At 38.8% G+C, this 17,215-nt stretch overlaps 2 protein-coding genes across 2 annotated transcripts; one reads left to right on the top strand and one right to left on the bottom strand.

The window, feature by feature from the left end:
- Positions 1-3,513: 3,513 nt before the first annotated feature.
- Positions 3,514-9,750, top strand: mnx1 (motor neuron and pancreas homeobox 1). Its single transcript, XM_088402328.1, has 3 exons — positions 3,514-4,077; positions 7,057-7,217; positions 8,343-9,750. Exons 1-3 carry the CDS (start codon positions 3,543-3,545, stop codon positions 8,640-8,642), a joined length of 996 nt encoding a protein of 331 aa, XP_088258454.1. The 5' UTR covers positions 3,514-3,542; the 3' UTR covers positions 8,643-9,750.
- Positions 9,751-9,993: 243 nt separating this feature from the next.
- On the bottom strand, positions 9,994-17,134 carry nom1 (nucleolar protein with MIF4G domain 1). Its single transcript, XM_088402327.1, has 11 exons — positions 16,129-17,134; positions 15,929-16,032; positions 15,386-15,581; positions 14,234-14,557; positions 13,998-14,108; positions 13,400-13,558; positions 13,097-13,218; positions 12,883-13,015; positions 12,234-12,365; positions 11,401-11,510; positions 9,994-11,176 (listed from the first exon to the last, which is right to left on the bottom strand). Exons 1-11 carry the CDS (start codon positions 16,939-16,941, stop codon positions 11,014-11,016), a joined length of 2,367 nt encoding a protein of 788 aa, XP_088258453.1. The 5' UTR covers positions 16,942-17,134; the 3' UTR covers positions 9,994-11,013.
- Between the last annotated feature and the right edge of the window lie 81 nt (positions 17,135-17,215).

Below are 17,215 nucleotides of genomic sequence, written 5' to 3'. Positions count from 1 at the left end.
CGTCAAAGGTATAATGCATTCGAGTACTAGTTTAAATCAAATATTTTGAGCTTAGAGAATTTTAGAATTGGACCAACTTTATAATCATCCCAGTGCAACGGACAAACCTTTTCATCTACAAACGTGTTTGTGAAATATTTAAACGAGAGCCGAATCGTCACCTTCGTTGGTTCTCTAAAAGGTTCACAGCTCAGAAACGAGCCTATTCACATTTCCGTAGAAACCCGAATGCACCAAGAAAGAAAACGAAAGCCCCTTTTTAATTAGAAAGATAGGTAAAATACTGTTTCTGCCTCGGCTATAGATATACATGAAAGTTCATTCAATTTTCTTTTTTCAGATTTTAAAATGTAAATATTTATTGCTTTTTTATTTTTTTTATTACACGCATATTTTATGACCATATGGCGCGTGTGAATTATTGTTTCTTTAGTTAGACAATATTTCATGATGTTCAATGTTACATATTGAATGTATTGCAATTCAAATAGGCGATAGGGAAAGAAACGGTGATAGGGAAAGAAACAGCGCAACAGAAGTTATATAAAACATTTTCTTACGATTTATATTACCTGAAATCAATACAACTAAACGAACAGAAAAAAATCCCAAAGACATCTTCTGCAGAGAAAGTAAATAGAAACGGAGATCAGGCGATTGCACGTAAGTGAACACACCAACCAATATTATCATAATGATTATGAAAATAAAATTAAAGGAAGTTAGAACTTAACTTCATAGTTCTACTTGGTTGAGTTGATCATTTTAACTACGGCTTCAAGTGGGAAAAATCTAAATAAAAATAGAATGTGAATGGTCTTTTCAAAATGATCACGTTATAAGTAATCGTGTATAAACTATAGCCATTTGTCACGAAGATTTGTATTGTATCTAATTGTCCAAGTCATTAAGTGGCGAAATTAACAGTTTTCATGGATGAGGAGCGGTTTGGAACCGCCCCTCCCCTCAAGTCCTCGTTCTTCTGAGATATGATGAAATACCAGGGGTGTGACCGCGTGGGGGTCATAAATCTGCAAGGGCCAATTGTAAATGGCTCCATATTTCACTCCAACTTTAATAGAAATATTCCTGATGCATTTAATGAAATTAAAGAAGTAAGGCGTAGACAATCATAAGCAGCCAGGCCTGGCTATTAAAAAGCAATAATAATTGACACATTCATAAATACGGACTAGTCAAAAAAGACAATTTCTGAAATAAAACAAGACTATACAGAAATACAGATAATGTTGAACAGGTTACATTTGTTTATAAATACGAAAATACAAATGTAAAACAGTATATTAATAGCGCTCTCTTTCTCTCTCTACAAACACACACACACACACACACACACAATATATATATATATATATATATATATATATATATATATATATATATATATATATATATATATATATATATATATATATATATATATATATATATATATATATATATATATACACACACACACACAAAACTATACGTGGTCTGGTCTGTTCAAAATGTTTGAATTTAAAATTAAAATATTTTGTTCTTGCGTCGTCATCATCATCCCACATTCCTTTTCTCCTTCTCTCGCCCATCCATCCTTGTCTACCTTATCCGGTCGTCCTCATAGCGGGTTGGTTGTCATCAAGGTGCGCAATTAAATGGCGATCCTTTAGCTGCAAACGCGGCCGCTGACTTGTTGATTTCCCCCGAGCAAATAAAACGTCGGCCGTGGCGCTGACGAATGGGGCAAAACTAATCAGCTTTATTGGTAGACAGGTTAAGGCCAACGGGGGTGTCAATAATTCTCGCGGTGACCTCCCTCTTCCATTAACTTTAAGTGGCTTATTAGACCCTGCACGCTCCATCCACAGAATCGCCACCGGAATTGGACTCATTTGGGCGCTCACTTTTCATTTTCTCTTTATTTTTCGGTTCTGCACACGTTGTTAAGCGTTTCAAAATGTCACCACGGATACGTGAGCCCATCCGCTAATTAGTTTAGACAGCCCGTTTATTACATTGCTTTTTTTGGATGACAAGAGAGCTTTCAATTGAATTTCCCAGTCGGCCTCTACCTACTCGCATATTTTCGCACGCGTGCCATTTTCACTCCCTCTTCTGATGGTTATTTTTTTTTATGACAATAATTGCAGACTCCTATTTCCGAATCATCCTGTGTCTGCACTTTTTAATTTGTCATTTAAATCCAATCGGGGAAAGTCACAGTTACCTTAAAAATAAGACGAATAATTCAATTTTGAAAATAATCATTTGAACATTAAACAAGATAAACCAAAAAAATATATTTAGTCCTTAAACATATTAAATCACGATGGAAATTCGATGACCTGCGTATATGTGTGTTTTCAGCTTTTTCTGCATGTATTTGTTATTATTAATTCATGATTCAGGTTCGACTAAGGTTTTAGAAAGTTTTTAACTAACAAAAAGCAAAAAAATTGAACCCATGACAAATGTGGTATTGTTTGAACAAATTGTGTATATTTTGAAGGTAATATTAAAAAATGACAAAAAAAACAAGATGACTCTAACTACAGTATTTCAAATTCAACACGCTAATACACACGTTCCGCTATGATCTACTACTAGACTACTACTACTACTACTACTGTTAATTTCAGAAAATGTAGCAAAAATCATATGCGTGACATTTCTATTGCGCACATGAAAAGGTAATATTTTTAGTTTCCTCCAAAAAGTCAAATACATTGAAAAAATGTATGACTTTTTTTTTAATCCGTCGTTTGCTGAAAAATCACATTCCGAACATAATGTATATGCGCTTTCTTAACTATAAAATGCAATACTACAACTAATGCTACTGCTACCACTACTACTAATAATAATAATTATAATTCGATGTTTCTGGAGCATTAAATAAAGGAATGTATAGCCTCCTTTTTGTGGATGCAAAAAAGGTATTGGATGCATTTAATTAAAACTATTTTTCTGCACGCGTTATTTTAAAAATAATCCACGCATTAATCTTTTGTAACAAAAAAAATCAATCGAAATAAATCAAAATGCGCTCACATGGAGCTCTGGGAAAAAATGTCTAATTGCATTAGAAAGGAGTGACAAGCTGCAATTGACAACAAAAAACAAAACACATTAGGATGTTGTTTGTGTTGTTTTTTTTTTTTTTTTTTTTTTGCTATTCAAAATAATAATGAATGGCCATAATGCTAAACGAGTCTCCCAAAAGGCGCCTTGGGTGACCTTGAGGGGTGTGAAATCCTTCCAAAGTGCTGCACTTTAATTCCTTAAACGAATATTAACGATGAAGCCGTTAATATAAAATATGGCGCCTCGTTAGAACGAATTGACAGTGTTGCGTCTTTTCGCTGGAAGGTGTGTGCCTGTGAGCGCTAATGGAAATGAGGCGTACAGGATGGAGGAAGGGAGGGGTTACTCCCTTCGACCAATCATCTCCATCGGAAGTGCATTAAGTGTCAGGCCGAGCTCAGATCTCCCACTCTGGGTCTCGTCCCAACTTCAGCGCGGTCCTCTCTCCCCGCAAGATGGAGAAGTCAAAAAACTTCCGCATAGACGCGCTGCTGGCGGTGGACACCCCCAAAGTGCAGACGTCCCCCCTGGCTCTCGTCACTACCCCGGGAAGCGGCGGGGGAGGAACCGGCGGTACCAACGTCGCGTCGGAACTCCCCAACTCCGGGGAGCCTCTCAGATCGGAGACGCCATCCCCGCCGCGGCTCTCCGCCCACGGCCTCATCCCCAAACCCGGCTTTCTGAGCGGCCCTCACGGGTTGGTGGGACTCCATCCTCAGAGCGGTGGTGGCGGCGGAGCGATTCCCGCGCAGGCGCTCTACGGCCACCCCATGTACGCGTACTCCGCGGCGGCGCTCACAGCCCAGCATCCGGCCTTGTCTTACGCTTCGTACCCGCACGGTTCCCATCACGGTCACGGCCACGGGCACCACCAGCACCACCACGGCGGGGGGGACCCCATCAAGCTGACGGCCAGCACCTTCCAGCTGGACCACTGGCTGCGGGTGTCCACCGCCGGGATGATGCTGCCCAAAATGGCAGACTTTAACTGTGAGTACGTTATTATCTAAATTATTTATTTTTAGTCGAAATTGTAGGCCTATGTATAAAGAAAAAGCTAATTCAAACATATTTGAGTTGATTGCATTATCAAATGTAGTAAAGACACGTTTGGCTCCCAAATATATTTGAATACGAATATTATCTTTGGCATAATATTTTTAAAAAATCTTGTGTATAGATTGTAATATATACTATCAAGTTTTTCCAAAAGTATAGCATTAAACAAACGAATATGTTCACATACATATAAATCGAAAGGATTCACTAAATTGCGATACAAAAATCAAAACCAATGTTGCAGTCTTTGTCAATACAGAAATATATAATTATACCCCCCAAAAAATCCTAAATCGGAGAACCTGATCTCATTTTTTTCCCGAGTGGTACATCGCTATTATTTGTAAGGACATATATCTGGGTACTTATACACCCATGTCTCAAAAAATGCGATGCCTCCAAAATACCCACAATAAGCATAAATCTTAATTTATTTATTTATTTATTTTTAACCAACATGGTTCACAGACACAAAACAGCAGCTTTTATCCTTTTTTAATGGCTGCCATTGGCTGTCATAAACATCACATTGTCAAACTATAGTTTGACAATGTGATGTGACAATAACTAAATATATTTAGCCTAGACATTTCTGATACTTGCTTTACATTTGTGGTTAGACATGTTGAGCAAAGTGGATGTTTTTTTTTTTTTTTTGGAATGATAATACAGATTATTTTTTATTGGCTATTACAGTCTCCCCCGCTTCCCATTTAAATCTGCAGGGCCATGTTTTTAATAACATTAACAAAATAATCTAGCTCCACAAATTGCTCATCATTCATTGACTGACCCAAACTTTTTGATCCAAAATTGTTCAAGATTCAAGAGTTTTGTCATATACATAGTAATAACACACAATGGAATTCTAATTCTGTTCACTTCCTGGAGCAGACTATATTCCAGAATCGAGCAAATAATAAAGTAGGCAATAAAACAACAACAACAACAACAACAAACAGTAATAGCATAAGTGCAGTCATAAAGAGACGCATGACTACTGAATAAAATCTGCTGTTTACATGCACCTCTGGGCCACATGTTGAATAAAATTAACTGTTAATGTTTGTTACACTGTATTAAACTATGACTAGCTTGTACAAAATAGCTGTTACCCAATGGTGGTTATTGATCCAAACCAAGTAAATGATTATTTTACTCAAAGATTTTTGTTTAGTGACTATACCAAGTAGAGTTTTTAGCTCATCCAGTGCCAGTCAATTTTTTCACACTGAAACTTGAAAAACTTTGAAAAAAAATATATAAATGAGTAACTGGAACTGAATGTCTGGTCACATAAAAACGTGAATAGAAGCCATTGGAATTGAATGAGTTAATTGGACTTTTTAAAATGGTTTTCTCTGCTGCATGAAAAATGATTACTGTATAATAACAAACAGTACATAAATCCAAGTCCTTGTTTTAAATTGTTTGGAGATACGTTGATGTAAAAGTAGTCTGATTGTTTCATAAAAACAAAATCCTCAATTATATCACCAAAGTGGGCTTTGGTATTATGTGAAAATTGACTATTTTCTTTCACAATAAAGAATAAGCCCAAAAGGTTTCACAACAACTCAAATATTTCAACGGCAGACTGTAAACTACAGACATGTAGGCCCTATACTTAAAAAAAAAAAAAAAAAAACTGGAGCTGTATGTAGAGTGGAAGTGAATGATGGAGTGCATACATACAAGGTGACACAGATGGATGATTTTTGGGAGAGGAACTAAAATGGACAGATAATGGACAGTGGGAAAGTGGCGGTGGGCTGTGAAAGCCACAGTGGACATGCTACTTGCTCACCGCTCACACTGCCCTTTTTGTCCATGCCCATTTCTAACAGATTTGGGTCAAAACAACAAGCCGGCAGTGATGGCGGCGGGCAGAGTTCATTTCTCTCTGGACATTTTTATTGGGATGTTGTTTTACAGTCAGGTGGCTCTTTGAGAATTTGAATGGACTGCAATTGTTGGATCGGAGCTGAGGAATTGGTTATGTTGTATTTTTTGCTGAAACAAACACAAAAATGTGTCTTTTTTTATGTATTTGCCTTACTCTTAATGACTGTTTTCAGTGCAAGACCTGTGTTGTTAGAGTAAGAATATTGTTGTACTTGAAGGATCTGAAATTTGACTATGATCACATCACTTATTTATTCGAATTGAAAAAAACATCCATAAAATTTTCACAATTTCGGACTGTCTCCCCCAAAAAATTGCAATGCTGAATATTTACTAAAAGAATCTCAATCATTGGCGTTAAATCAGGATGGAAGATCTACATCTAGTTGTAATGAAATATTGTTTTTATATACGTCTAATTTTTTTTAATTGTAAGCTATTTTGCCTTTTTTTTAAAATATTTTTTTATTTACAGTCATCTGGAATCACAAAGCAGTGATCAGGTTTTAATTTTAAATATAAATGTAAAAAAAAAAAAAAAAAAACTGTAAAATGATCCATAATGTGGAAAAAGCTTGCCAAATTTTTAAACACTGTTTTGTATTTTTGTTTTGCTGTGTTGGCACATTTTATTGTTATTGTAGAATCTAAATTATTTGCAAAGTCTGGAAACAACAAATGGGGTCATGTTCTGTTTCTCTACATAAATGCAAAATAGTATTCATCATAGTTTTAGATAAAGTTGAATAATTTTGCCTGATTTTGGATGGATTTCCCAATATTTTTATTTGGCTGTATGTGCATGTTAATTTTATGATTCTAGTCCTTCAGTTATGGGTATGGAATCATTGTGCATTTGATTTGGGCCAGGTTCAAAAGGAAAAAAATATATAATTAATACATCCAACCTGCAGAAATGTGTTTATCATATAACACCATTTACTTCAAGATACTTCATCCCATTGTAGAAATTAACTATTGACTGTGTTTGCGGCGCCCATGCAGCCCAGGCGCAGTCCAACCTGCTGGGCAAATGCCGGCGGCCGAGGACGGCGTTCACCAGCCAGCAGCTGCTTGAGTTGGAGCACCAGTTCAAACTCAACAAGTATCTGTCCCGACCCAAACGCTTTGAGGTGGCCACCTCCCTCATGCTCACCGAAACGCAGGTATGCCGCAAGCGCAAGTCATTCATCTGGCGTTATCTTGACGCCTTTTAGGTTAAACTAAGTTCTATTGTATTCATCTACCATGCTGTGTATGTTTGCTTGCTTTGATAGGTTGGTAATGTTTTCTAACTACCTGCTTTTACTAGATTTAAAAGGTTTCCTTTGGGATGTAATAGTGCATCTATTTGTCTATGTATATATCAAGCTATCATCCGTCTATGTATCCAATCATCTATTCATCCACGGTATCACCAATCTAATTTCCTAACATCCGTCAATGGTCAATCTACAGAAAAGCACCAATTCAAATATTCTCAACCGCATTAAGAAGTCGAGATATTCAAGCGATTAACTTTAAAATGCAATCTGGGACTTCATATACATCATATAGTTGACCAAGAAAATAAAGACGTGCAAAACGGTTATCTGGGCAAAATGTGCATGTGTTTTTCTGTTTTGATGAACAGAAAAAAAAAAAAAGTTTCCAAATAATTCCATACTTTTTCATGCTGTCAATGACATAAGTACATTTGAGGGAATTTTTAAATAAATGAGTAAAAACAATTAAGATGCATTTCCAAACTTTTGATTCGGTGTCTTTTATCCATGTCAATCTTTTTCTCCATTTTATTTGTCCATCCATGCACTATCATCCATCACTACCTATCAAATAAATCCATCCATTTTTTTATCATTCATCAACCAATTGAGCTATTCATCAATCATCTAAGTATTTAACATTTGATATCTAATATCTATCAGTCTGTTAATGGATCTAGTCATCAATCTAGCTATTTATTAAAAGTCTAACAAAAATGGTCTGAACCGGAAAATCATTCCTTTGATATAAAAGAAGGGAGCACATCAATCAAACGGAATCGTTCCACTTCTAAAAATATCGATACGTATTGACTCATTTGATCGAGAAATAGATCAAAGTAGGAAATGGCACTGTACTGAGATTCATCTCGAGATTAAACATAAAATTGAATCAAACCGAACCCCACTGAGTCCGGGTGAATCGTTCTTGAATCATTTTGCACCCCGTGTCAAATCCACATCAAATTGTTTCATGTACACGCCTAATATCGACCTAATTTGTCTTCTCTACTGGCTCGCCCCGAGGTGAAAATCTGGTTCCAGAACCGGCGCATGAAGTGGAAGCGGAGCAAGAAGGCCAAGGAACAAGCGGCACAGGAGGCCGAGAAGCAGAAGGGCGGCAAGGGCGCGAACGGCGGCGACAAGGCCGAACAAGACGGCGACCAGTCGGACTATGAGGGCGTCAAGACGACGACCGGCAAAAACGGCAGGATACGAGACTTGAAGGACAGCGACGACGAGGGCGATCGTTTCCTCTACAACTCCTCGGACTGTTCCTCGGATGACGAGCGCAATCGAACCTGCGACCTCAGCCCGCAGCCTTGAGTTGGGAAGAGGACTTTGCATGGAAAGCCTTTATAGCATTGACATTTTTATTAAAAAAAAGGATATAAGATATAAATAGGTCAAACATAAGCAATTTATCACTTTTATCAAATTTATCACTTTGCCAACACATCAGAAGTAAACGATGCAGGCGAAAATGATACATTGTGCTATCAAAGAAACTGAAAATACGAGAAGAAAAATTGCATTTTCTTTTAACATATTACCATTAAATGATAAACCAGTCAAGATGCGATCATGAACAATAAATACCAGTATCTATGTCATTAGGCAAGAAAAAGGAAACCAAAGTTCATATTAGGCTATCTGACTATCTGATGTATCGATATCTGGCATATCTCATATGAATCAAAATATTTGTCGTAATGCGAAACAAACGCATTATTACATTATCCCATTGAAAGCATTAAGACAAAGAAAATATATCTAACAATGGGGTCTGTGATTATGTGATAACATGGTAAAATATCACGATACTTTCTCAGAATAACAATACCTGAAATTATGTTTATACTATTGGATGATACATCATGATATCTATGTAACGGAAAAATGGAAAAGTCGGAATAAGTCAAAAGAAAACGCATTATCTTTTACAGTATGTAAATGATATCATAACTGGTGTATCGCGATAGTGCTCACAACATCCTTATGTCTCCAATGTACTGTATAAAAATAATACAACAATAATGTGATTTGGTTAGAAAAAAAAAATTATCTTGTCCCATTCCTCTACTAAAGTGAACATTTTACTTAGAAGTTAAAATAGGCAATTTTCAAATGTTAATGAATACTAGGGACGTTCAATACCACCTTTTTTAGACCAACAACAGTATAAGTACTCAAATAGTCAACAATACCAAGTACCACAATATGATAATTGATATGATAACTTGGGACAGTTTGACGCCAGAGTATCTCTATGCAAAACTGAGTATTTTTACTTCAATCCATCTGCTTTGACAGCAATAATCTTGATTTATGTTGGCCTTATAAATGAAAAAAAAAGTTCTGTTTATTTTTCTATACTGTATTTATAAAAGACAAATGCATGTTAAATAGTAGTCTCTGTCAAATAAATATTGTGCTTTTTAAAAAAAAAAAAAAAAAAAAGTTTGTGTACTGTGTCGTACACGTGTGTGCGTGTGAGCTGTAGCAGGGGTTTGATTTATGGCGCAAAACACATGCAGCCTTGTGCGTTGTCAGCCCGGGGTCATGGGAATGACTGTTAATGGCGCTGTCGGATGTGTGCAAACGTGCCGTGTGAGCAAACAGCAAGAAGAAGAAACATTTCGCGCCACACAACCAATGGACTCGCATTGAGACGCACTGTGTTTAGAAAGAAAAAAAAAAAAGCATGACTTTTTATTCTAATTGGGGTCAAATGAGAATTTCACATTAAGGTAAAGATAGCTGTATACAACTTCAGAGTGATACAAAATGTGATACGAAGATAAATGCTGATTTAGCTAAAAATTTTTTTTTTTACAAAATCCACATTGAGCATGTACAGTCACAAATTATCAAAGAAAAATCTATTTTAAAAACAATTTAAAAAGAAGCTGAGGGTCAACGGCAAAAGTGAAAAAAAAAAACCCTAACCTAATTAAAAAAAAGATATGCATAAAGCATTACACTTAATTGCATATTTAGGGTATTAGGGATATTCAATAACACTTTTTTTCAAAGCAATACAGGTACAAATATTCACCTTTACAGTCCTCCCAGATAGAGTATCAATACCTCTAGTACTTTTGAAATTTATAACACAATTACCAAAAATTGTGAAGAACTTTTCTTCTCACGCAGCTGCGTCCTGAACACGCGCGTCATCTTTTCATATCAACCGTTAAATAACTTCATTATTGCCCCATACATTCAATTTCCAAAACCTAGTCCAAACATTAGTACATTTGTTTATTTTTGGTATTCCAAAGGAAATGTAAAGGCGCTGGCCTTCGGTTTTATTGTCGCTCCACATTTTGTCACGGACTGTTTAGTGAAGGACCCACGTTTATCTTCTCGCCGTGTTTGCTTTTGCAGCCTTGGATCACGAGTTCAGATCCAGGTCAGAACCGGGTGGGCAGGTAAAGGATGCTGGCTACAAAGTGCCACACAAAGGTCAGTGTGTGGAACTCGCACAGTGAGCCCATTGATCCCACTGTACACACCCCGCCGATTACTCACACCACACTTACTGTAAGAGCATTCATGATCCACAATGGAATGAATGAAGTCGCAAATACATATTAGATTTTACTATCAATTTTATAGAACTGCGAGTTGCTATTTCATCACAGTCCTTATGGAGAAGTGTTCAACGCCCCGATTATTATTATTTTTGTATCGGCTACAGTTTGACCTTGGCCTCTTTGGCCTCCATGGCCTTGGTGGCGATGCCAGCGCGCTCCGTCAGCGTGGCGTCCTGCGACCCGGCACCTTTCAGCAGGAAGTGGCTGATGAAAAGCTTCAGGCCCTCACGCAGCATTGCCAGCTGGGGAATTCCAGATATCCTGGCAGGTGGGCAACAAACGAAGGGGGAGGGGCCACATTGACAGTGGGTGGTCGTCGGCGAGTAAAAAAGACAAATGAGTGTTTTCGCAAAACGATCTCAACGTTGCCACTCAAATGAAATGGAAGAGAAAAGGTTTCTATTCCTGCTTTAATATGACATTATGTTGACTCCGATTGTAATTCCAAATGTACAGCCCATTTTATTTGCGTTTATTTCTCTTACCTTGAAAAAATGCTGACAAGATCCTCAGGCTCCGTTTCCGTGAGCAGCCGGGTCAGGACTTGACGGAGGAAGCGCACTTTGTGCTTGTCGAGCTCCCCGAACTCTATTACCTAGAACACCATATACTTGTGTGAATATTTTAAACAGTGGCCTCCTACAAGTTCCATACAAACTTTCTACATTAAGATGGCTTAAGCAATAGCAAAAAAAGGCAGATTTGCACAAAAACTTAATGATTTCTCCTTTAACCGGCGCACTACCCCTCCAACTAGTTGTTTTTTATAATCATATCAACTACTTACCGGACTTACTCTTCAACCAACAAACGACTACTATAACATAATTCACAACTCTTGCTTTTCATGTTTTGAGGAGTGGAAAATGAGAAATAGTGTGGAAAATTCACCTAAGATTTTGAATTGCTTCTCTGGTCAACATAATAACCCAACAAATCATTGACTTTTTTATATTAGGAAAAATAGCAATTTATTGTATCACTTTCCAAATATAGTGATACAATCAAACACAACAAATAAATTGTACAATCTATGCACAAATAGTTGTATGCTCATATCATTAGCACCTCCATTTCGCAATATGCAACATTAGCATTAAGCTAGCTGACTTTCATAAGGCCAAATTATTTGGCTTGATTTAAATACTGATGGTCTAATTTTCTTTGTTTTACACTGGGTTTTACAGTAAACCTCAACTGGAAGCAGCAAAAAAAAAAAACAAAAAAAAAAACACTTGAAGCAAGCATATTTGACCTCTTTAAAGAAAAAAAATTAAGTAGATAGGTCTAAATTTAGTATACTTGTGCACATGCTTACTTTGAACAGAGAGAGCGAGAAGCACTTGTTCTGGAGGAAACGTGTCACGAGCTGGATCAAATTGTTAAACGTCCCAGCAGGAAGGTTGGAAAGCTCTCGGAATTTATCCCACAGGTTGAACTGGAAGGTCATCTAGTGAAAAAAATGGAAGCAAAAGAAAGCGTCAAAACCAACGAGAAGAAAGTTAACGAGCTAAGGCGCGAAAAGCAAACGTTCCCGGTGCGCTCTCTGAGAGGGACAATGAATCCTCGGTGGCCGATGCGGTCGGGCCGAGAAGGAAGTGTTGTTGTTTGTGTTCGCAGTTTGAGTGGGCTCATATCACAGTTGTGAGAAAATCCCACGCCACATGGGTCACACAAGGTTCCGAAGAGTAGGCAAGTGAGTGGAAATCAGTCATTAGCATTCAGACTTATTAGCACTCAATCAGGTGATTAGGACCTGTGGACTGTGGCTTTGATGGTTTGTTTTCCAGGGCCTTGAAAATGGCATTAACGTTTTTTTACATTGGGTAGGGGATTCGTTACTATCAGGTGCAGTTTCCTCCTCAAGATCACAGACTATGAGAATTTGATCCGACCTCTAACTAAAGTATTTTGAACATGAACTGCAATTCAACTTTAATAGTTTTGATAAGACACATCTTGACTACCTGGAAGCGGCGGTCATGAGCGCAGAACTTCTCTCCCAGCACGGCGTAAAAGCCATTGAAGGTTTTCTCCTGCAGGCAGCAGTCCATCAACACGTGAACGATCTCCCGCTCCTGCTTGTCTTTCAGCCCCATCCTGAACATAGGCAATGAGATTGCTTGTCAGATTTCAACATCACAACAACCTCCCACCAACTCCAAGAGAAGGTTAATGTACCTCAGCAGCTTATCAAACGCGTCCAAATAGTCCTCACTAGTCATGAGCACACAGAAGATATTCCTTCGAACCTCCGTGTTCATCCGCTGCTTTCGGGCCAGGTTCAAAACTTTGGCGGTGAACTGAAATTTTAAACATTGCTTAAAACTAACTAACAAGTATAGATTTTTTATTAGTATGAAGAGACTGAAAAAATGATAACTTTGATTTTGCCCCTCCTCCAAATTATGACGTTTGTTACTGGCTGATAGACTTTTGATTATTTTTTTTTACTTCAATCGTGAATGGTGATGTTTCACACACCTGTCCTTCGTAGACGCTTTTACTCGCATTTTCACTGATCATAGGCGCTCCACTCCATGACGAGCCCACAATCCACCAACGGCCCACCTGGTCTGCCGACAGCAGGTTTTCCAGGGACACTCGCAATTTCATATCGCTGCCCGCCGTGTTGCGCTGGATCTGCATCGTAAACATTTAGTACCAAAACATATCCTTTTGAAACGGATGATCAAGACACTGAAAAGATGGATTTTGTCATTGACACCATCTTTTCATCATGAAACTTCACTGGCGCGCCTTAAATGCAGCTCTTTGAGGCCACCTGGTGGCCAAGATGTGAACTACCATAACAACCTAGAACCATTTTGCTTTGAGGTGATTGCAAGGATAAGATGCAATAGAAAATGGATGGATGGGTTTTATCTTACTATATATTAAGTGCTCTATTTAAACGATCCCAGTGAGGATAAGCGGCTATAAAAGATGGATGAATGGATGTCTAAACTGTGAAGAGTGTCCAAGTGGCTCACGATAATATTAAATTGTACATGTCATGATAGTGGTACTTGCCATTAAAAAAAAAAAAAAAAAGATTAACACGGATTTTAATGTCACCCACCAGAGTCCTTTGTAGCTTCTTCAGCTTCTCCACAGGCTCAGGATCGTAGCCCGGAATCTTTCGCATGTCATTGTTCTTCAAAGCCAGCATGGTTTCCAACATGAAACGCACCTACAAGTGCATTAGCAATGTGTTGGAAGTGCAGTTTGAGGGAATCAACGGTACTTACTGAAATTCAACAAATAGTGGCTTTCCTTGTCTGTAAATACACGTGGCTTCATTTATTCACTACATACTCGATTTTGATCTTGAAATTTCTTCCCGACATCGGCCGCCTTGCGCTGAGCTTCAGCGATGAGCTCCTTGAGGGCCAGAGGGTCGTCCTTCCGTAGCGAGAAGCCGACGTTACGCAGCACAAACAGTGCCAATTCGATGTCCTTCTCGGCAAAAGCGGCCAGCAGGCGCCGCAGGATGTCAAAGATTAGCAGCGAGTGTACCACCTGGAAGTTGTAGAGGTGTGCCACGATGGCCACCAAGTTGTCGCATTCTTTGCCTTCTCTTGGTTGCTTGTACACATCGTCGAAAAGGCGCACGACTGTCTCCAGGAAATTGGCTCCAACCTGTAATGGTCAAACAACAATTTTATTGATGGAGCGCACTAAAAACAAACACAGATACTCACAAAGTGTACCATTTTGAATCAAATGGAGATGTTTGAGGAAGGAATTGCTCTCCAAAATAAAGTGCAGTAAAGTAACCTAGCTGAAATGGAACCGAGGCATGATTGCAGTTGATTTAGCTACCAAATTCATCATTCACACACTCAATATTAGTCAGAATGCCACATTTGCACAATTGAGACAGCATACAAGATATTTTCAAAAAATAAAATAAAATAAAAATGGTTTTACAACAACATCACTTTGTTGGGACAAAACACCATAGAGAAGATTCGTGCCATCGTGGCTTTAATTCTCAACACAGAAGAAGAAGACAGGAAATTTTTGCTTAGCAGGAAGCTTCATGCATATAATGAAATGAAAAGAGCAGAGACCTCAAAACTGAACCCTGTGGGACATCATACCACACAGTGAGGCAGCAGGAAACTCAGCGAAACCAAGGCTAACACAATATGTCCTTCACCTTAACCACTTCAGCGCTACCACCAATGTGCAAACAGAATACTGTGGTCCACTATAACAAAAGCTGGAGTCAGAACCAAAAAAACAAGAACAATCATTAAAAACCTATAACACATAACCCCTTAGAACCTGACTGGAGTGCCTTCATTACATTGTGTTCATCCCGACAAGACCTCAGCTCAATATAGATCAATTTTAAAAAGATTGTATTAACCAGTTCAGATGTTGTTATACAAATTATTTGGTCGCTGGGATACCTGTTCATCCATCAAGTGAGAAATTAACGTGTTAAGCATGTTCCATTACCTCCAAGCCCACAGTGTGATGAAGAATGCTGACCAGGAGGACATGCTCCATCAGCAACCGATCAGGCATCAGTGCCGGCGTGACGCAGGCGGCCAGGAGCACATCTGTCAAGGTATCGTTCATGTCCTTCCTGCTGCAGTTCATGTAGAGCGTTTCCAGCTGGCTACTGATGGACGACATGTTGGGCTCGCTCAGCCTGAAAAACACCAAGATCCATCAGTCGCTAGCACCCTGACATTTTCAAAGAGGATAAAACTCACTCCGCGAAGATGGGTTCTCTTATGGACACTAAATTTAATAAAATTGTCTATCATAAGTACGCCAACAAAAAAAACAACAACCTAAAAACACAGGATGTCTGCTATTTTCCCTTGAAACAGACAATTTAGTCGTTTATGGTTCCACCTCTTTCGATTTTCAGATCTACAGATTTTTGGAGAGGACGAACCATATTTCATTTCCTAAAAAAACATGATCTGTTTTTGTGCTTCAGTCCACAAGTAGCAGATAGATATAAGTCTCGAATAAATATTTGGTTGTTACCTGTTGACAAGGCCCTTAACATTCTTCTTCAGTTTTTCCAACTCAGCTTTGCGCTGGTCGCCTCCAGTGTCGCGCATGTGAGGAGGCACATATTTGCCTGTTTCCTATGTAAAAAAAGAATAACAATAATGAAATAAGGATTAAACATATCACAAGGGTAAGATGCTGTGGTTACGATTTAATATTTACTGCAAACTCACTGTGTTCGAAACTGGCTCTGCAGTTACTTCAACCTCGTCATTAAGGTCACTCTCATTCTCCAGTTCCTCATCCATCGCCTCCTCTTCACTTTTTAAATCCTCGTCCTCCTCTTCTTCTTCTTCCTCATCATTTAAATCTTCTCCGTCACTCATCATGTCCTCTTTGTCATCGTCTGAGTTGTCCTCGTTGAGCTGTTCAAAGTTGTCCTTAGCCTGGTCCAAGTTGTCATCGCTGTCGTACATCCCTGTGGTCAAAGTGCCTGAGTCGAGTGCACCCAGGATGTAGTCCAGCCCGTCAGCCACAAATGACTGAGGTATGCTTTTCTTGTTTTTTCTTTTGTTTAATCTCAAATAGCGCTCTAGTCTCTTTATTTCTCGGTCCTCCCGTTCATTCGCCTCCAAAAGCGCCTTCTTCCTTGATTCTTGAACCTTGCTGGGTTTCTTGGGTGCCACGTTGGCCTTTTCTTGTTTCTTTGCAATTGTTTTAGGCACTTTCTTTACCTCGTCGTTCTTACTGTTAACTGTTGGCTTCTGTTTAAGTTGTGTGACAGCACGTTGACCATCACCATTGGGTGCATTTTGCTTTTTACCTTCGTAGTGATTTTTCATCTTGGCTTTCTTCAGCTTTCGCTGCTCCTTGCGCAGCTCCTTTCTGCTTTTCCGTTTGACCGAATCCAAGCCGGTGTCATCATCTGCTCTCTCGGTACCACTTTTGCTTTCGACAAACTTTCCCACTGCAACCATGTACTTCTGCAACACAGTGCCGCCCTTTTTCTTGTTGTCTTTCCCCCGCGACTTCCATTTACCTTTCATGACAGCAGCGTACTAAAGCTTACATTCGACCAGCGTTGCGTTTCGAAATGCCACGTAGAAACCTAGAATATACACTAGAACGCTAAAACAGCTCCCCGCCAAATGTTTGGAAGACAAATCCAGACGGTATTAAGAAAATTACGGCTAATAGAAGTAAGAAATGAGCACACATGTGGAGACATGGAGGTAAGAAGAAGTGTCACGCATCACGTGCTGTTGTGCTTCCGGTGCAGTCAGCACAATGGGCGCATAGTGATGACGTCGATTATTTTGG

This window comes from Hippichthys cyanospilos, chromosome 19 (assembly GCF_059441005.1).
Source record: "Hippichthys cyanospilos isolate Australia breed blue-spotted pipefish chromosome 19, RoL_Hcya_1.0, whole genome shotgun sequence".
NCBI classification, from domain to species: domain Eukaryota; kingdom Metazoa; phylum Chordata; class Actinopteri; order Syngnathiformes; family Syngnathidae; genus Hippichthys; species Hippichthys cyanospilos.
This window is presented reverse-complemented; position numbering and strand designations above follow the sequence as displayed.